Source organism: Panthera uncia, chromosome C2 (genome assembly GCF_023721935.1).
Source record: "Panthera uncia isolate 11264 chromosome C2, Puncia_PCG_1.0, whole genome shotgun sequence".
In the NCBI taxonomy this organism is placed as follows: domain Eukaryota; kingdom Metazoa; phylum Chordata; class Mammalia; order Carnivora; family Felidae; genus Panthera; species Panthera uncia.
Window position 1 is genome coordinate 153,418,483 of NC_064810.1, and position 21,489 is coordinate 153,439,971.

General features: G+C 47.2%; 1 protein-coding gene across 2 annotated transcripts in view; it reads right to left on the bottom strand.

The window, feature by feature from the left end:
• The window catches only part of GLB1 (galactosidase beta 1), a 113,911-nt gene that overhangs the window by 83,222 nt on the left and 9,200 nt on the right, over positions 1 to 21,489 (bottom strand). For both annotated transcript variants that reach the window (XM_049629065.1, XM_049629063.1), the window contains exons 2-5: positions 7,287 to 7,456; positions 4,238 to 4,388; positions 3,639 to 3,699; positions 2,485 to 2,579 (exon numbers count right to left, since the gene is read on the bottom strand). In XM_049629065.1, the coding sequence (XP_049485022.1) occupies positions 2,485 to 2,579; positions 3,639 to 3,699; positions 4,238 to 4,388; positions 7,287 to 7,456 (477 nt within the window). The remainder of the gene's footprint in view (positions 1 to 2,484; positions 2,580 to 3,638; positions 3,700 to 4,237; positions 4,389 to 7,286; positions 7,457 to 21,489) is intronic.

Sequence of the window (21,489 nt, forward strand, 5' to 3'; positions counted from 1 at the left end):
GATCTCACGGTTCGTGGGTCCGAGCCCCGCATCGGGCTCCGCGCCACCAGCTCAGAGCCTGGAGCCTGCTCAGGATTCTGTGTGTGTGTCTCTCTGTCTCTGCCCTTCCCCTGCCCGTGCTCTCTCTCTCTCAAAAAAAAAATAAATAAATAAACGTTAAAAAATTTTTAATTAAAAAGATGTCTAAAAAGGCTTTTTAGGGGCAATGACGAAAAAGAAGTTAAGAAACATTGCTCTAAGGCCATAAGATGAATGACCTTCAGCTCCACCCAATATATCAAAGAATCTTAGAGGCATGACACTGAGTGAAAGGCACACCCACTGAGAAATACAGACAGCTGGTACAGAAACTTTTGCATGCCCAAGTTCTGTCAACCAATGCCAGCTTCCTTCTTTTCTAACCCCTGGGCTTCAGTTCCATTCCAGAACCACTTGGGGGGGGGGGGCATGTGAGGTGTACCCACGTGTGGTACGACCTCAGACACGTGGGGAGAAGAGAACGGAGACACAAGTGGTCAGGGAGGAATGTGGACAAAGTGTCAGGAGGGCCTCACAAACGGAGGCACCAACAGGGGCTCTGAGAGTCACATGGACGCCAACAAGCCAACTGGGAAGGCCTCCAGGCAGAGGAGGGCCTACGTGGACAAGAGGCCACCATGAATTCGGTGGCCAGTGCGAAGAATTGTTAATGATATGAAAAAATGCTTATGACCGTAGGCTCAAGCAAGAAGAGTCAGGTAAAAAACTGGGCAGTTTACACTGACTCTGTAAAAAGAAATGTTTTAAAGGCATGGGAAAAAAAATCAAGGAAATCTCCCCAGAACGTAAAGAGCTTTGCTTCTGACTCCAGAAGCAAATTATGGTTTCTCTGTTTTCTTACATCCTTCCATGCTTCCCCACACTTACTTATTTAGTAATCAAGGGGCAAGAGGATTATGGAATTCAAGCAGGGGGAGGTGTGAAGGGCAGAGGCAGAGGAGGCGGCGGCCGGCAGGACCCTGGCAGGACCCACAGTCAAGTTCAGGTCGTCCAAGGGATGCACACAAGAAATGCCCCTCACGCAGCCAATTTCGCTCTCCTCTGCGGAATTCATGTCCGATTACACTCCTCGCGGCATGTCGACGACCAAAAGGTACAGGAAAGTTGTGAGCGAAGCTTGAAAGTGACTTGGGAAGAAGCAGAGATTTAAAAACGAGGGAAACTAGAGAAAACCCGAGGTGAAGACAAAGGAAGAAGACCCATTCGTGCGAAGCCACACTCACCTGCAGCCTTGACATCTTCATGTGGGAAAACGGGCTCCCATAAACTTCACCAGTACGGACTCAAGACGGGTGGAGGGGCGTTCAGCGCTCCGGGAGCAGTGAGCTGGCCTCTCTCCCCCATGCAGGGTCAGAATGGCCACTGTGGCCAGGTCGGCCTTCTCACCGCCTCATTTGCCCTACACCTGAAGGGCAAGAGGGTGGCCACGCTCCCTTCCCACAGGGACCGTTCCTACAACGGCCCATAGTATCGTTCCTAAGAAGGAAATCCTGCCCACACTTCTCTGGGAGTTGCACTGCACCCCCTTGCCGTTTCAGGATGCAGCCCCTTTTACATTTGCTCCTTGGCAGATGACTAATGAACATGGTTTTATGTGTTATTGTTGTTGTTTTTAAGTTTATTTATTGAGAGAGAGAGAACATGAGCAGGGCAGGGGCAGAGAGAAAGGGCTGAGAGAATCTGACAGCACGGAGCCCGATGCGGGGCTCGAGACTCACAAACTATGAGATAGTGACCGGAGCCGAAAGCAAAAGTTGGACGCTTAACTGACTGGGCCACCCAGGCGCCCCGGTTTTGAGTTTCACCTAAGTAATTCTACAAACATCACAAATTGTTGCAGGTCAAGTGCCCCAATTTTTCACATGGAAAATACTTGGCACATGATGTACCGACAATATACCGATCCTTGCAGAGCAAAGAACACATGGAAGGAGGAGACTGGGGGCAGGAAGCAGGAGAGAAAGCAGAATGGCCCCAGTGCACCACATCCTCTTTCAAACCAGCATGAACTGACTGCCTAAGCAGGGCAGACACACCAAATCATTTTAATCCGCGTTGCACCCCCTCAGCCACAGGCAACGTGGCACTAGAGAAAGAGGCAGGCCACGGGATCAGTGGGCCTAGGATGCAATCCTGACTCTGCCACCTGCCCACTGGGCGACCCGGGCCAAGTCACTTCACCCCTTTGGAGTTCTTCTTTTCAAAGAGACATCGGTTGGAATAATTGCATGGCGTCTGGAGGGCAGTCAGCTCAGGGTCCGGTAAACAGCAGCCGTGAACGACAATGCCTCCCCAAAGTGTGACTTATATAAAATCACCAGCTGTGGCACGGCCTTGCAGAGAAACAGACTTGTGAGGCTCACCTCTGCATCACTCCCGGGTACGATGCGGCCGGATGAAAGCCTTCCCCGCCCCCCACCTGCCCGTGCTCATCTCTGAGGTTACCTGCACGGTTATAATGGGCCCTCCATTCTGATAGAGGAGAGGCTTCATCTTGGGCAGAAGGACTCCCAACCACTTGTCCACGGCTGCAAGGTAATCTGGAAAAGAGGACAGGTTTAACACCGTTCCATACCTTTCAGTGCAAACACACACTGACGCCCTGTCACCCTGGGGCTCGCAGCCGAGATCGGGATATGCCGGACCCAGCGAGACTGAGATGGGGTAGCTGCACGCACTGATGTGATAACAGCTTCCCACAAGGAGCCATCTGCTCAGCGGGTTCCCAGTGGAAAGGAGCACATGCATGGTATCTGCCCCACCATGGGGACACCAGCCCTGGAGCGCAGGAGGCTGGTCCAGCCCATGTTTGTTGAATGAAGGAAAGAGTGCCTGAAGGGGGTGTCTTTCTCTCTGTCACAGTAGGATGGGTGTTTTTTTTCTTTCTAAAATGAAGCTTTAATAAATTAAATACTGACACTGGCAAATGGAGATAACAGAGAGCACCCTTTGTAAAGAGGCCGTGAGGACGAAATGAGGTAATACAGGTAAAAACATGAATAATGTGCTGGGACTGCAAACCGGGAGGGTAATGCACTAAGAAGGATGTACACGTACAGCACAGGACACCAGCCTTTCGCACAGCAGATTCAATCAATGTTAGCTGCTCTTCTGACCGTCCCAAGACCAGCATCTTCAGGAGGCAGAAATGCAGCTACTGGGACCTTCTGCCTCATCAGGGTTTACAGCGAAAATAATTTCTAGTTGTTGAAAAAGGCCAGAAAAAGACTATCGTTTTCCAGATCGCTCTGTAAAGGTCAACAAACGAACTGTCATTTTGATTAGCCAGATGCTATCACTGGGCATGTAATTATTGAGAAAGTAGGAAGAGAAAGCATTAAAGTCAGTCGGTCAACCGCAAACAGGGCCCAGTGCCAGTTCAAAGTCACCAGTTTATCAGCAAGATCTGGTCAAACGGTTCAAGACAGCCTTATTTCCTACACATTCAAAGTCTGCAGTGGGCAGTGACTAACACGCTTCCACTAAGCCTTCCAAAGTGTCTGTGCAGAAGAACCCCAGCCTCCAAAATACCTGCTGCTTTTGGTATAAAATGTCGCGAAAGACATCATCAGTCTCTCGGGACACCCGTAACAACTTACCTGGATCAGAAGAACGGAGAATAATCGACTCTTTTAGTAACAGCCAAGCCGGCAATCCTCCCTAGGATGGGGGGTGGGGCAAAAGGAGGGAGAAGCCATTATGAGGTCTCAAGGCAGAGAGAAATTACTCTTAGCAGTGAGGGAAAAGAAGACTTTCAGGGAAGAAGGGGTAGTCGAGGTGGGCTTTGTGGTGTAGAACTTTCAGGGACGGCAGTGATCATAACTTCCTTCTACTAGTAAGATGACATCACACGAATGGAGTGTTTGGAGAATAATCAAAGCTTTTATATGGCTCATCCCACCTAATTGTACAACAACCCTGTGAGGTAGACGGAGCCCGTACCGTTAACCGATGGGGAAACCGAGTTATGTGAGCACCAAGGGGAGGACGCACGCCTGCGGACCCTTCCCTGTTCCTCTCTGCCTAGACACCCCCTGAGGTAAAAGATCCCTATGCCGGCTGCAGTCACAGACTCCCTGTCATCTGGAACGGGAAACCTATTTAAACTGCTTTAACTCACTTTGCCCCAGATCCCTGCCAGTCAGCCCGCCCCTGTCACGCGCACCAGCCGGGCAGAGCCAGGTCTGGCCACACTCACCATGTCCCACTCTGCACAGATGTAGGGTCCGGGCCTCAGGATAACCAGCAGTCCCAGCTCATGGGCCAGCTTGAGAAAATATTCCACATCATGTTCCCCAGAAAACTGGTACTGTCCTGGCTGGGGCTCGTGAAAGTTCCAGGGCACGTACCTGCCAAGAAACACACAGCCCCTTCCTGGAAATAGCTCAAAAATCCAGTTGTCCTATGTGACTTACTTTCTTTCTCTCTCTCTCTTTCTTTCTTTCTTTCTTTCTTTCTTTCTTTCCTTCTCTCTCTCTCTCTCTCTCTCTCTCTCTTTCTTTCTTTCTTTTTTAAATGTTTATATATTTTTGAGAGACAGCATGAGCTGGGGAAGGGCAGAGAGAAGGGGGCAGAGGATCTGAAGCAGGCTCCGCACTTACAGCAGAGAGCCCGATGTGGGGCTTGAACTCAAGAAGCACGAAATCATGACCTCAACCGACTAAGCCACCCGGGCGCCCCCCTCATGTGAATTTCTAAACCGTCAGCAGAACTGTAAACCCTAGGGACACTCACATAGCTCCCCTCGGCAGCCTCTTGGGAAAGAGGCCTTGTCTTGAGTTTTCAGAGCAGTTACGCAAGTGAACCAAACTTGGTGGGGGACACATTTAAGTTTATGACCCACAAAGAATGCCCATTCCTATTTAACAACTTAAAAAAAACCACAGAATTACACAAACATTAATTACTACTATGTAGAAATTATATATACCTGTGGAAGGCTTAGGGAAAATGAAAATATCTATGCTAAGGTAATAAGAGATATTTATTTTTTGAAAATGCTTTTTAACAAAACTAAAAATTAAGAAAACCCCTCCAAGGCAAGGGAAACCAAAGCAAAAATGAACTATTGGGACCTCATCAAAATAAAAAGCTTCTGCACAGCAAAGGAAACAATCAGCAAAACTAAAAGGCAACCAACGGAATGGGAAAGATATTTGCAAATGACATGATCAGACAAAGGGCTAGTATCCAAAATCTATAAAGAGCTCACCAAACTCAACACCCCAAAAACAAATAATCCAGTGAAGAAATGGGCAAAAGACATGAATAGACACTTCTCCAAAGAAGACATCCAGGTGACCAACCGACACATGAAAAAATGCTCAGCATCACTCATCATCAGGGAAATGCAAAGCAAAACCACAATGAGATACCGCCTCACACCTGTCAGAATGGCTAACATTAACGACACGGGAGACAACAGATGTTGGCGAGGATGCGGAGACAGAGGATGTCTTTTGCACTGCTGGTGGCAATGCAAGCTGGTGCAGCTACTCTGCAAAACAGTATGGCGGTTCCTCAAAAACTAAAAACAGAACTACCCTACGACCCAGCAATTGCACTCCTAGGCTTTTATCCACGGGATACAGGTGTGCTGTTTCAAAGGGGCACATGCACCCCCATGTTTATAGCAGCACTATCAAAAATAGCCAAAGTATGGAAAGAGCCCAAATGTCTATCAATGGATGAACGGATAAAGAAGATGTGGTCTATATACACAATGGAGTATTACTCGGCAATCAAAAAGAATGAAATCTTGCCATTGGCAACTACGTGGATGGAATTAGAGGGTATTACGCTAAGTGAAATTAGTCACAGAAAGACAAATGTATGACTTCATTCATATGAATACTTTAAGATACAAAACAGAAAGGGGCGCCTGAGTGACTCAGTCGGTTGAGCGTCCGACTTGGGCTCAGGTCAGGATCTCACGGTTTGTGAGTTCGAGTCCCGTGTTGGGCTCGGTGCTGACAGCTCGGAGCCTGGAGCCTGCTTTGGATTCTGTGTCTCCCTCTCTCTCTGCCCCTCCTCTGGGTCGTGCTGTCTCTCTCTCTCAAAAATAAACATTAAAAAACAAAAAAAAGATACAAACAGATGAACGGAAGGGAAGGAAAGCAAAAATAATATAAAAACAGGGAGGGGGACAAAACATAAGAGACTCTTAAATATAGAGAACAAACAGAGGGTTGCTGGAAGGGTGGTGGGAGGGGGGATGGGCTACACGGGGAAGGGGCACTAAGGAATCTACTCCTGAAATCACTGTTGCACCATATGCTAACTTGGATGTAAATTAAAAAATAAATAAATTATTATAATAACAAAAAACCCCTCCAACCCTTGTGTCCTCCTGCAAGAGATTTTGTCAGGAGCAGCACGCAGGAAGTGACAAAAACATGGGACACAAACTGGAATACGGAGCCACCCACTGCCATCGCAGAGGTCTCTCGGATGACTCCTGGCTTATGGCCTTTTCCCACAATCCCATGGCTTTAGGGCTCCATGGGACAGACAGCCCCGGTCCCCCAGAGCTTAAGTGTTAAACTACAGGGAGGAAATGGATGCCCCAGGCCTCTGCCTCTGCATTTTCTCACCCTTTATCTTGAAGAGGCTATCAGCAATCCTCATCAGTAGTGCAAAAACCAGAGTGGCCAGCCAACCCAGCTTTTCTCCCAATTAGTCACCTTGCAACAGCAGAAGAGACGAGGAGAGATAGTTATTGGGATAATTCTCTATCTGGAGTTAGAGAAGTACCCCAGCAGAACCACAAAGAAAAACTGGGATTCAGGAACCTACCTAACCTGGCACACTCCCCCAAGAACTGAGAGAAGCTGTGGCCGCCTATAAACACTGCTACCTTCAAGTTCTAGGGAGACCTCTGGCCAAAAATAGGCACTTGGGCAAATTTCGGTCTCACCAGCCATAAAGGGGGGGTGAAGGGACGGAGTCCTTTGTGTAAAGGGCCCTGCGCACGGCAAACCCTCAATCACTGTTACTTCCCTTTCCTTTCAAGGCTGATATTCATTTCACGATTTCCATTGACAAGGTTCAAGATCGGAAGAAGTGGTTAATTATCTGAAGATGGGCCAGTCGAGCTGAGGACAAGCCCCTCCCAGAACACCAGGTCATGCTGTTTCCCGTTCTGAGCAATGAAACCGCTCGCCGCGCGGAGACACGCAGCTGGCGGCAGCCCGTCTCCAGGCGCGGGTGTCTGGGCCCAGGTGAGAGCCCGGTGCCCTCCTACTTACGTCTGGATGGCGTTCAGCCCGGCCATCTTCATTTTCAGGAGCCGGTCCTTCCAGTAGAAGCGGGGCACCCGGAAGTAGTGAATGCTCCCCGAGACGTAGCGGAACGGCTGGCCATCCTTGAGGAAGCGGTTGTGGCTGTAGTCGATCTTGAACGTCCTCTGGGAAGCATTCTACGGGGCAGGGATGGGCCACGTGAGAACTTCCACCTTCCCCATTTCGGGAGCAGAAACTCTCAGTGGCAGGCGGCCTCCTGCCTGTTTCATTTGTGGAATCTGCTGATCGAGTCAGTGCGTGGCTTCTGGGCCCAAAAGCAAACCTCTGCCCAGACGGTGGCTACTGCACTCAGGCAACAGAAATCATCGGGAAGGACCCCTGTGCAGGATTCCCAAGGGCTTACTTTTCCAGAGGCCAGCACCGATCTGGTAAAGACCTTGCTGGAGCTGACTCTTTCCTTGATCGAGCAAAGCCCAATGTGCTGGGAATGGAAGACACAATCACACCCTCCCTCCCTGTGGCGGTCACTCACTGGGGCACTGGATGCACCTCGACAGTAATGTCACCCGGGTGCAGGCAAGACACGAGAGGTCTAGAGTCCTGGCTGGTGCTCTAAGTCTGGCAGTGACCAGGTGAACTCTCTCGAACCCACATCTCCACTGCCATAAACATGCAGGATGTCTGACGAGATGAACTTCAAGCCAATCTGTTTCCAGTTAGGGGCTGCAATCCCATTGGTGAATCATGAACCCAGTTTGGGCGACGACTGGCACTTAAAAAAATTTTTTTTTGATTGACACTTTTTTAGTAATAAAATATCAGCGTACTACACGTAGTTAAGACAAGTATTAGTTTATGAAACGGTTGTTATGTATACAGATGCAGAGTTGCATCAGATGTAAGTCTGTACGGGGTTGCAACGGAAGGCGTGTTTCTAGCAAAATCAAAAAACCTAGGCAAATCAAATTTCGAGAAACACTGTTTGGAGATCACTTCAGAAGCTGAAATGCTAGAATTTGAAAGGGAAGATGTCAAAGGGGAGGCAGAAGAGAACACTGCCCTCTGGTGGATGGAAGAAGGCAGTGATGGGTCATGGGTGCCAACAGGACCACAGCCATAAGAAACCAATTAAGTGCTGCCCCCCACTCTTGGTAAGATTTCCTGCGCAGCTTTAGGAATTTTTTTTTAATGTTTTATTTATTTTGAGAGACAGACAGAGTACAAGTGGGGGAGGGGCAGAGAGACAGGGAGACACAGAATCCGAAGCAGGCTCCGGGCTCTGAGCTGTCAGCACAGAACCCGATGTGGGGCTTGAACTCGTGAGCCACAAAAGCATGACCTGAACCGAAGTCAGATGCTTTACCGACTGAGACACCCAGGTGCCCCTAGGCTTTTTTTTTTTTTATTTTTATTTTTGGGACAGAGAGAGACAGAGCATGAACGGGGGAGGGGCAGAGAGAGAGGGAGACACAGAATCGGAAACAGGCTCCAGGCTCCGAGCCATCAGCCCAGAGCCTGACGCGGGGCTCGAACTCACGGACCGCGAGATCGTGACCTGGCTGAAGTCGGACGCTTAACCGACTGCGCCACCCAGGCGCCCCCCCCTAGGCTTTTTTTTAAAAAAAACTTTTTTTTTTTTTTTTCCATAGCAGCACCACAGTCTATGACAGTTTTGGAGGTCTCCCTTGAAGTAACTGTGACAGCATGAGTCCTAGATCACATCTGGCCTGAAATCCAACTTAGGGAGTTAAAGCACCGTGATGGAAAGTTAAACAACTCAGAGTAGATCGTTTAGGGGCAAATGGACAGCTTTACTGTAGGTGAGTTCACCTCAATAGACCTAGCCAAAAATACACAAATAAATCATGGGGCACCTGGGTGGCTCAGTCGGTTAAGCATCCGGCTTCGGCTCAGGTCATGATCTCGCGGTCCGTGAGTTCGAGCCCCGCGTCGGGCTCTGTGCTGACAGCTCAGAGCCTGGAGCCTGCTTCGGATTCTGCGTCTCCCTCTCTCTCTGACCCTCCCCCATTCGTGCTCTGTCTCTCTCTGTCTCAAAAATAAATAAACATTAAAAAAAATTTTTTTTTAAAAACAAATAAATCATTTAAGAATCATTTTTTGTTTTAATTTTATTCTTAAGGTTTTTTGTTTATTTAGAGAGAGCGCAACTGGGGGAAGGGCAGAGAACAAGGGAGAGAGAATCCCAAACAGGCTCTAAGCTGCCAACGTAGAGCCTGACACGGAGCTCGAACTCATGAAACCGTGAGATCACGACCTGAGCCAAAATCCAGAGTCGGACGATTAGCGACCGAGGCTCCCCAAGAATCTTTTTTTTTTTTTTTTAAAGGCCAGAGTGTCAGTTTAATATTACTTTGTTCTTCTAGTAAACAAGGCTTTAGCTGCCTTTCAAAGGCAAGAAACTCCTAAAGAAACTCACAAAAAATATAAAAGCTACTTCTTTTACCAGGTGCCCAACAGATGGGTTTGAAGACATTTTCACGGCATGTATGTGACCAGGTGGCAAACAAGGGTTTCCCACACATTCCGTGAGTTCAGAAGCGGCGCGTGAGGTGGGGAAATTCTGGGGACGGGTAGCAAAGGATACGCGACCGGGAGAAGGACAGGGTGTTTGAAGCCCTCTTGTCTAGGGCAAGGGGCTCGGAGGAACAGAAGATGTGGTGGGTGAGAAATGTCCAGCAGAAACGGACTCAGGTCTCTGTCCCACTCGGTGCAGCAACGTCCCTGCATCGAAATAACCCCCGAATCCAGCCCCAATATCTCCCTCCCATCCATTTCATAAGTATGGCCAACCCCCTACTATGTGCTGAGGAGTAACAGAGGGAGCCACACAGATGTGGCCACAGCCTGCACGGAGCTTCCCTGTGGCCCGGGACAGACCCAGGGGTCAACGCGGTGAGGCCCAGGGGGTTAGAGCAAGGATAAAACCTTCACGTCGCACAGCTTAACCCACAGTGTTAGCCGTCGACTATGTCTCGATAAAGCTGGGGTCAGGATTAGAGCGGAATGCTGCGGAGGTAATAAATGGCATGTAACGCACGTGTGGGACACACGGACAAGCTTCCCAGAGGAAGGAGCCCTGGCTCTCAACTTGGGCCACACATCAGAATCACCTGCGCCAACTTTTAGAAACCGCCAAGTCAGGCCTCACCCCCAGACATCAGAGCTTAATTGACCTTGGGTGGTGCCCGGGCACTGGTGTTTCCTAAAACTGCCCAGACGACGATGTACTGTACGGCCAGGGCTGGGAACTACTGGCCTGGGCTGAGCCCCAGGATGAGGTGGAGTGAGGCAAGGGGAAGGACACAGGCAGGGGACACGGTGTGGCGGACGCAGAGAGGGAGGCCTGGGACCTCGGGACGGTGCAGTCAGGAGCTGAAGATGGGCAGGGACCAGACCAAATGTGCCCCAACATCCAGTCATGGGCCTGGGCTTCAGGCCAAGGGCCACGGACAGCGACTTACACAGAAGAGTGCCTGAAAACACGGTTTTCACATGTTTGGCACTCTGGCAGCAAAAAGGAAGCAGAGTCAGGGACCGTGGTGACGGCAGCGAGTGGGCAGTGGACAGGAGGTATAAGTGGCAGGACCGGGGTGGGTGGTTAGATGCAGGACACAGGGGTTGACCTGAAGAGGCTCCCACTGGCCTCAGGTGGAAACACCGGGGGCATTTAAAAGAAGAGACATTTAAAAGACATATCATCGGGGGGAAATAAAGACCGCCTAGATATTAACACCTGGGGGTTACACCTACATGAGTCCTCTGCTCAACCTCAGCCTCTTAAAAAGGGAACAAGCAGACATTGTGTCCCTCATGTTGTCGCTCAACAGGAGGTACACAGCCCCACCTAAAGCAGTCCTCATTACTGAACTTGAATCTCGGATGAGCTGTAATCTAATGATAACACAAGGACGCAAAATGCGCCAAAGGCAAAACGAGGGACATTCTAGAAGCCCGATGATAGACCTGCTCCAGCAGATTGACGGTATTAACATCAAACAAGATAGGGACACCTGGGGGGCTCAGTCAGTAAGCGTCCCACTTCGGCTCAGGTCACGATCTCGCGGTTCGTGAGTTCGAGCCCCGCGTCGGGCTCTGTGCTGACAGCTCAGAGCCTGGAGCCTGTTTCAGATTCTGTGTCTCCCTCTCTCTGACCCTCCCCTGTTCATGCTCTGTCTCTCTCTGTCTCAAAAATAAATAAACATTAAAAACAAATTAAAAAAAAAAACTTCATTCTGTTGGCTATAATGATGGCATGGTGACCTCACACAAAAAAAAAAAAAAAAAAAAAAGTTCTCATCAGAGATACATCCAGAAGTATTTTTAAAAAAATCTTTTTGCATGTCATGTTTATTTATTTTTGAGAGAGACAGAGCACAAGCAGGGGAGGTGCAGAGAGAGACAGGGAGACACAGGATTCGAAGCAGGCTCCAGGCTCCGAGCTGTCAGCACAGAGCCTGATGTGGGGCTGGAACTCAGACTGTGAGATCATGACCTGAGCCAAAGTCAACGCCTAACCGCCTGAGCTACCCAGGCACCCCCTAGATACATCCAGAAGTATTTCTGGGTGGAATGACAACCCCTGAGGTCACTACAGATGGAAAAGAAAAAGAGCAAACAAAAAAAGCAGAGGGCACATAGAACAAAGCTGATCATCACGGAAGCTAGGTATGGATACATGGGTATTCTCTTTGTCCCTTTGTGTGTCTGTTTTTAATTGCAACACTGTTTAAACCAAATGCAGCTTAGAGGCTCCGGGGTGGCTCATCTGGTTAAGCGTCTGACTCTTGGTTTCGGATCAGGTGATGATCTCAAGGTTCATGGGTTCAAGCCCCACGTCGGGCTCTGAGCTGACAATGCAGAGCCTGCTTGGGATTCTGTCTCTCCCTCTCTGCCCCTCCCTGCTTACAATCTGTCTCTCAAAATAAATAAATTTTTTAAAAAATGCACTTCAAAATAAAGGCTTTTTCTCGGTTATGAGAAAAACAAAAGCATGGTTCATGAAAAGACTTGTAACAAATGTTCACAGCAGATTTACCCATCATTGTCCAACACTGGAAGGAAGCGAATATCCATCAACAGAGCTATTGGGGCTTCCGGGAACACGGATACATCTCAAAAATGTCATGCTGAGCGAAAGAAGCCCTACACAAAAGGTTCCCACCGGAGAAGCCCATTCAGGTGAAGCTCTAGAACAGGCAAATCTAATCTATGGTGGGAAAAAAGTCAGAGGAGTCGCTGCCTTTGGGAGAGGGACGCAGGCATTGCGCGGGAAGGAACACGAGCGAACGTCCTGGGGTAACTGTAATCTAGCTGAATGAGGGATGTGGGCTATACAGGTGTGTGCATTTGTCATGTTCCCCGAATGGTACCCTTAAGGTTTGTATACGTCACTGTATGTAAAGTTCACCTTAAAAGGGGGAAAAACAGCGATAAACAAATACTGATCCCTAGTTAATGATACAGGACCTGCTAAAGTACTCAGAGTGGGGAGTACCGAATGCCTGCAGCTTACTTTGGAACACATCCAAAAGACGGGGTGCATTGATGAGTGCAGGGACGGCCACCATATGTTAATGGTGGGATCTGGATGGTGAGCATAAAATTCTTTCAACTCTACGTGTGAAAATTTGTCCTAGTAAAACATTGACACAAAGAAAAAAGCCAGCGGGGGGCGGGGGGGGCGGGAATTGGAGAAAGGTGGTCAAAAGGTCCAAACTTCCAGTTAAAAGATCAAGAAACACTAAAGATGTGATGCACCGCATGATGGCTGTAGTCCACACTGCTGTGTGATACACGGGGAAGCTGGGAAGAGAGAAACTCCTACGAGTTCTGATGGCATGGAGAAAACTGTTTTCCCTTCTTTTCTTCCTTTCCTTTCCGTTGTATCTATATGGGAAGACTGATGTCAGCTGAGCATACTGTGGTGCTCATTTCACGATATACGTAAATCAAACCATCATGCTGTATGCCTTCAACTTGTACAGTGATGGGCGTTTGTCAGTAAAACTGGAAAAATAAATATAAATAAATAAAATTAAAAAGTGGACTGATGAACTGAGTTACGGCCTCTAGGCTAAGGGCATTGTGCATGAGTGTATGTACCCCCACACACACACACGATTAAGTATTAGGCAGCCCCTGAGACGAAGGGCATGCTCTTGCCCTTGCAGGAACAGCTTGGATACGTAAAGAGTTAAAAGAAGGTTGAGAGTTGTTTTTAAAGCATACCCATGTCAGCTGCAGCCCTCGTGGACGGTCCTCTGTGAGCTCAGTACACTCTATGCTGACAGTGTCTCAGCCCAGACCCACACCTTGGGACTCGGTGCCTTCCTGCCTCACATGGGAACCTGCTCTCCCAGGGATCCAGGGGGTTCCCGTGCCCCTCTGGAAAACCCTCAACCAACGGGGGTGGATCACCGCATTCTCCTCTTTCGGGCAGACAATTCTGGAGACCTTCTATGGCTGGCAGGATCCCGGCCCTACTGCCCAGAGCGAGAACCATGATACGTCCTTAAACAGACTTCTGCTTCTTTTCACCTGCCCCTCCTCCCTGCAACTCTCGGCTCACTTCTCAGATCACCTGCACTCAAGCCTTTATTTCGTGTGTTACTTCTAGGGGAACCCACTCTGAGACAGTGGGTGCCAGGGTTAGCCTAAACAGCACATCCTCAGGATGTGAGCCTGTACCTGGATTTCTCATATCTATCGAACGGCAACAAGAACCCTACAGCTGGTGCTAAGTGGGCATGTAAATAAATACAAGTTCTGAGGTCCTCGCCTGTGCGGGACTGGGAGGAGGTATGGGCCGAAGGACAGCTGCAATCTGCCGTAGCTCTACCCTTGGAATGGGGCGGGGGGATGGTAGGTGCCGGTAGTTACAAGGATTATTGAAGTTGGCTGATTTTTTATTAACAGATTTGGAAGCTTTGAAGAAAGACCGCTCGAGGGGCTCAAGTCAGCCATTCTGTGATGCCAAAAGCTCCCGCGGCAGTATTTAAAGACTGACATCTCCGGCCAGAAATGTAAGGCTCAGGACTTAACCACGCGGGCACGTGGGACAGGATCTCGAGGCGCAGAATGGGAGGCTGGAGAGAGGGGAGTTTACTGACACGGTGCCCTCTCCCATGACCTCTGAGTTACCATCTTGACGGAAGTACCTTAACCCAGTTGCTATGCTTTTGGAAGCCAGCTCTCCGAACCTGGACAGGATACTGGCCTGTAGGAAACGAGGCAGAGACGCCAGGATGGGCTTGGCATCCTGAGGAACGTGTGAGACGTCTCAGGGAGATGGGAACGCAAAAACGGTGACCAAACAGGCCACCGTCTGACTACATCCCCCAAGACAGGACAGAGAACGCTGCCTTCAGGAAGGAACGCTCCACTGAGCAGGGCCCTGGCATCCTCGAGAAGCCCAGCGAGGCTGCCGAGCCCTCGAGGCTGGAGCAGAAAATGCTGCTGCGGCACTGAGGATGACGACACTCTCCGGAAGGTCCCGGCGAGGGACAACATAATTACCACAACGACCGGCGAGGCCAGGGTGTGCTGACCGGTGGCAATCTCGGGCAATGGCTCATCAACCACAACATCTCCAGAGGGTGGGATGATTGGGTAACCGGCAAGGATGCTGCCTGACCCGTCTAACAAGAAAAAGGTAATCAAAAACTCGTGAGCAAAAGGCTGATGTCAGCCACCGCAATGGACAATTGTGATTCCTTCCTCCAGTTCCTGGCTCTGGGCCAGCTCTCCAACAAACAGCCAACTGACCGAACGGAGGGTCGGATGGATCCCTTGAGGAAGAACTCTGTGATGCCACTCCAGGACGCCCAATGAATATTCTCCTAATCCTTCCCCAGTAGGACTCGGGTACCTGTGTCCTCAGGAAAATGGTCCTCCAGACCTTGTGGGGATGGCTGGATACACTTGAGCTGACATACCAGGGTATCTGACATGCCATCACACCCCCTTATCACTCTTTAGGAAATCAGGGAGAAAGGGGTGCCATGGCCAGGGTCCTTCTACAGTGGACCCAACAAGTCAGAGGGCCTATCCTCCGGCGATTTCCCCGGTCCTGAGTGCATATTGGGGTGGTTTTCCTTAACAGCCCCCAGAACCCTCACCGTAAGTCAGAGGCATCGTGGACGGAAGAGCCAGGTGGAAATCGTGGAAGTGCCCACTCCCCCAACTCAACCCAAGCCCAATCTGAAGACTACAATTCCTCCTGGAATGGCAGGTCCTAGTGCCCCCTCCGCAGAGACTCACAGAACGTTCTCTTCAGATCCCCATTCATATCACATGTGAGCCCCTGCAGAGCAGACAGATCATGGTGGATGACAGGGGACTGCTAACTGAACCACGCAGCAGCCCGAGTGGCACCTGCTGTGTGGGTGTAGTGTTGTCACTGGAGCAGTCAATGCAGCCTCTGGCATTGGGTCTGTGGCTCATGTTCTGTTCTTTTCAAAACTATCAGTAAAAAGGATCAAAAGCCATTTGTAAGTGGGCAGGATAGCAGTACACATTCTGTCTGGTCCCAGGTCCCCTTAACTGCCCCACTCTCTCCCATGAGAGACCCTGGTCATCAGCACATCCCCTGGGCTGTCACGCTGTCTGCTATATAAACAACATCATGTTATTTGGACCTAGGGAGCAGTGACAGGTCTCTGAAGCTTGGAAAAGCAGCAGAGTGACAGGGACAGCTACAGAAGCAGCATCACCTAAGGGATAGCTTCTTCTTTTTTTTTTTTTTTTAAGTTTATTTTGAGAGAGAAAGCATGAGTGGGGTGGGGGAGAGGACAGAGAGAGAGAGGGAGAGAGAGAATCCCAACTAGGCTCCGCACTATCAGCCCAGAGCCCGACGTGGGGCTTGAACTCACGAACCGTGAGATCATGACCTGAGCCAAAGTCAGACTTAACCGACTGAGTCACCCCTAAGGGACAGCTTCTAAATGGTGACGGTCATGGTCAAGGTAAATAGGGAAAATCTGCTTCGTGGCTCCAAAGTGACTCCCCTCAACATCTAAGGACCTGAGAGGATCCAGCCTAAAAGAGCCAGCCTCCTTAATATCTCGGAGCTGTGGTACCTCTGACAGAAGTAAGGCCACCAAGAAATGTAGGGGGAGAAGGGAAGAGGGAATCTGCCTTCAGAGCTGACCCCCCCCCCACATACAAATACCATAAAATTTGACCTGTGTGCAGATTTCACCCCCTTCTACATTAACTGGCACGGGCACAGAATACCGAACAGCATGGTTTTATTTCACATGTGCAGGGCTGTGAGCGTCAGTGTTTCCAACGCATGAGGTCACAAAACACTTAGAAAAAGCAATTCCAAGCAAGGCAAAGCGCACACCTTCCCAAGACCCCCGTGTACATAATGCATATAGTAACACTGGAGAAAAAAGACAGCAGTACAAACAAAACATCCTTGAACCAATTACACATCAGGGACTCATACTGTCCAATACAACATTTTTAAAAGTTATTGACTCCATTCAGATTATTTCAGTGGTAAATAGGCGTTTCTTAAAAATGTTAAACATAATACCAAAATCTACATGACCAGGTAATGTGAACATCCCCCAGGTTTCCTAAAGCTCAGGACTAAAAATAATCATATTTGCATTACTTGTGCACATACCTCCACTGGATTAAAGAAATAAAAGCTCGGTGACACCACAGGTTGGGAGGCATGTTGACCACGGGAAGACAGTACGTCTTCAAGCCCTTCAGTATAACTCTGGTAAGGCACCCATTCAATGGATTTGCATCCCCGGCACACTATATACCCTTTCACTCCAGGCCCAAAAGCCTGGAGAATCCCTGATGTGAGCTGCTCAGCTCCAGAGTGGCAGAGACCCAAGCCTCCTAAGGCCGCTAGCGCCCTAGGGTTGAGGGACAAGTTAAGGGGAGTGGAGGAGATCAGAACGGAAGAGAGTTGGCACACAGGGGCTTCCCAGATCCCTCAGCTCACAGAACAAAGAGACGAGAAGGACTATTTCACATGACTCCACAACAAACTTTGGGCCAGAGCTAAGAGCCTTTCAAACATCCAGCGTTATGGAAGCACCAGGACATCAGCCACACGCCTGAAGCAAACGAGCCACAGGGAACGGGGACAATCCATACGGATGTGGAAGAATTTGTGGATGAACTGCTATGGCCTATGCATTCTATTTTCATCAAGTTGGTTCACTTATTTATGCCTCTCTTGTTCCACAAAGATTTCCGTCCAGCATTCCTAAAGATGGCGGATAGAGAGCGTGAATGACAGTGGAAGAGGCAGGAAAACGGCAGAACGGAGGAGAAAGTGGCAGAAACACAGTGTGGGGCCAGCTCCCCAGGACTCGCAGGCAGTTACAGATTTAATTTTGCCCCCTCGTCTCAGAGAAGAGGTGAAGCACACAGTCTAAAAAGACCAAAACACGAGTCTTAAAATTATAAAACAATTCTTAAAAGTTGAAAACATACCTAACTTTCCACACAGGAAAGGACCATTTCAAGTGAATTTGAAATAATATTTTGACGGTATTTAGCCTAAGGACAAAAATACATCTTACGCTGCATTTCAGGTAAAACAAACAAACAAACAAAACTGCATCCCGCAGATTTCACCCTAGTAATATTTTATTGCTATTTTGAATCCATAATATACAGAAGTAGGATATAGTAAATAAGAAATGACACTGGTCATTAGCAACCAACATTTTCAGAAATAAAGTCAGAGAAAGTGAGGTAAAAACCCTGTAATCAGGGCTATGTGGGAAACTCTACCTTCCACTCAATTTTGCTGTGAACATAAAACTGCTCTAAAAAATAAAGTCTATTTAAAAAAAAAAAAAAAAAAAAAGCCCATGGGGCGCCTGGGTGGCTCAGTCGGTTAAGCGTCTGACTTCAGCTCAGGTCACGATCTCGTGGTTCGTGAGTTCGAGCCCCGCGTCGGGCTCTGTGCTGTCAGCTCAGAGCCTGGAGCCTGTTTCGGATTCTGTGTCTCCCTCTCTCTCTGCCCCTCCCTCACTTGCGGTCTGTCACTCTGTCTCTCAAAAATAAATAAACACTTCAAAAACAAAAAATAAATTAATTAATTAAAAAAAAAAGCCCATAATCTGCGATTTGAATTGGAAATACTAATATAACTTATTTTTTCTCTTCCTAAAAAAAATACTTATTTCCTAGCAATAGCCACTGAAACAGCTTAGAAATGACACTAGCGAGCAGCACTTAACTCCTCTAACACTTAAACCACAGCCTCTAAATATTTCCCACTAAAAGGAACCCAGAACTCCTTCCAGAAATTACTTAGTCCAAATCAGGGGCAAAACACGTACAAAATAAGCCCAAAACTGTCAACAACTATTAGGGTCACAACAAAATGCCACAGAAGCAATCTGGCTCCAACTGGCCAAGCACAGGAGATTGTGAGCATCAAAAGATTTATCACTTCAACGGACTGAAACACATCAGATATATGAAAAGAGTCAAATTCATGATACTCCCTCCCAACCCAAAGAAAAGTATGGGTTCATCTTTGCAGTTTGCTGGGGAATCAACTCTTCATTCTGGAAACCAACGAATAGAGGGAAAGAGTCTAGCATCTATCTTGCCTTCATTATAGACTTTTTCAGAGCAATCAGTTGATGAAGAGAATTCTCTGTAGAAGAACCACAGTTAGTAAATACAGAAGAAATGATGAAATGAAAAATCACCACTTTGGGGGCTGATGGCATGATTAGATTTTCTGAGTGCTCCAAAAAATCCTTCAGAATTCAGAGCAGAGGTAAAAGAAATTTCCGTTGTCTCTTGAATATAGAAAAGCTAAGTAACCAACTAGTCCTAGGAAGCCTATTCAGTACTCTGGCCTACTAAATTCTGTATTAAATACACCAAACTTAAAAAAAAAATCATTTTGAAACCCCTATGGAACAGTGACTTCAGGTAATAACCATCAATGACTGCTGAAACAGTCATAGAGGAGGAGATGATGAGGAACTTTCTAGTTCCTCTAGTGGAGGGGTCAAGCTGGCAACACCTGGGTCAGTCTTAGCATCACTGAAAGCAGTGAAGTCTTCCTGCCAAAAAAGAAAAAAGTTGAACGTGATTCTATCCAGCCTCTAGCTGTAACTTTTACAGATCTCTAGCTCTACAAGTTCACAGAAAATGAGGGATAGTACAACACAGTAAACATTACCACAAATCCAAAATGTAGGAAATACGAAGAAATAATATCCAGATAACTTGACCAAGTAAACGACACAAAGAAGGGAAGATGTTTTATAGACTTAGATTTAAGAAATATATCACATACGGTATATGGACCTTGTTTTTATTTTTTATTTTTTAGGTTTGCTTATTTATTTATTTTCGAGAGAGACGGAGAGTGGGGGAGAGGGGGAGAATCCCAAGTGGGCTCTGTGGAGCTCAATCCCACAAACTGTGAGATCACGACCAGAGCCAAAATCAAGAGTCGGATGCCCAACCAACTGAGCCACCCAGGTGCCCCTGGACCTTGTTTCTAGATTATGATTCTAACAAAAGAACTGTAAAAAGACGTAATTCCTGAAGAAGCCAAATAAACTAAACCAAAAGCTAACAGAAAGGAAATAATAAAAATCAGAGCAGAGATAAATGAGAGAATAGAAAAACAGCAGGAAAAAAAAAAAATCAATGAAACAGAGTTTTTTTTTTAAATCAACAAAATTTACAAACCTTTAGCTAGATTAACTAAGAGAGAGAGAAGACTCAAATAACTAAATCAGAAATAAAAGAGGAGATGTTACAACTGATGCCACAGAAATAAAAAAAGATCATAAGGTGCTACTATGAATGATAATATGCCAACAAACTGGGTAATCTAGAACAAATGAAAAAACTCCTAGAAATATACAACCTACCAAGACTGAATCACAAAGAAATAGAAAATCTGAGGAGACCAATAATTAGAAAGAAAATTGAGTCACTAACTGAAAATCTCAAAGAAAAATCCAGGACCAGATGGCTTCACCAGAGAATTCTACCAAACATTTAAAGAAGAATCAACACCAATTTTCTTGAAACTCTTGCAAAAAATCAAAGTGGAGAAAATATTTCTAAAGCTCATTCTATAAGGCCAACATTATTCTAATACCTAAGCCAGACAAGACATAACAAGAAAACTACAGACGAATATTTCTTTTTTTTAATGATTTTTTTTAAGTTTTTATTTATTTTTGACAGAGAGAGAGAGCGCGAGCTTGAGCTGGGGAGGGGCAGAGAGAGAGAGGGAGACACAGGCTCCAGGCTCCGAGCGGTCAGCACAGAGTCCGACGTGGGGCTCGAACTCATGAACCATGAGATCATGACCTGGGACGAAGTCGGACGCTTAACCGACTGAGCCACCCAGGTGCCCCTACAGATGAATATTTCTGATGAATATTGATACAAATATCCTTAATAAAATACCAGCAAAGTGAATTCAACAACTTGGCATTATATACTATGACCAAGTAAGATTTATTCCTGTAATGCAAAGATGATTCAACATATGAAAATCAATCGCCATGTTAACAGAATAAAGGACAAAAACCACATGATCATTTTAACTGAGGCAGAAAGAGTTTTGACAAGCTTCAACACCATTTTAATGACAGAACACTCAACAAACGTGGAATAGGTGAAAATCACCTCAACATATTAAAGGCCACATATGAAAGCCCACAGCAACACCATACTCAGTGGTGAAAACTGTAAGCTTTTCCTCTATGATCAGGAACAAGGCAAGAATGCCTGCTCTCACCACTTCTATTCAACAGAGTACTGGAAGTCCTAGCCAGAGAAACAAGGCAAGAAAAACAAATGAAAAGTTTCATATACCAAAGAGAGAGAGAGAGAGAGAGAAACTGTTACAACTAATGAAAAATTTTCGGCAAAAAAGCAGAATACAAAATCAACATATAAAAATCAGTTGCATTTCTATACACTGACAATGAACAATCCGAAAAGGAAATTAAGAAAACAACTTCATTTACAACAGCATTTAAAAAAATCTTTAATAAACTTAAACAAGGAGGTGCGACTCATACACGGAAAACTACAAAACATTGCTTAAAGAAATGAAGGAAAGGATTAGAGGAACAAACATTAAGATGTCCATTCTACCCAATGGGATACACAGATTCAACACAATCTCTATCAAAGTCCCACCCCATTTTTTGCAGAA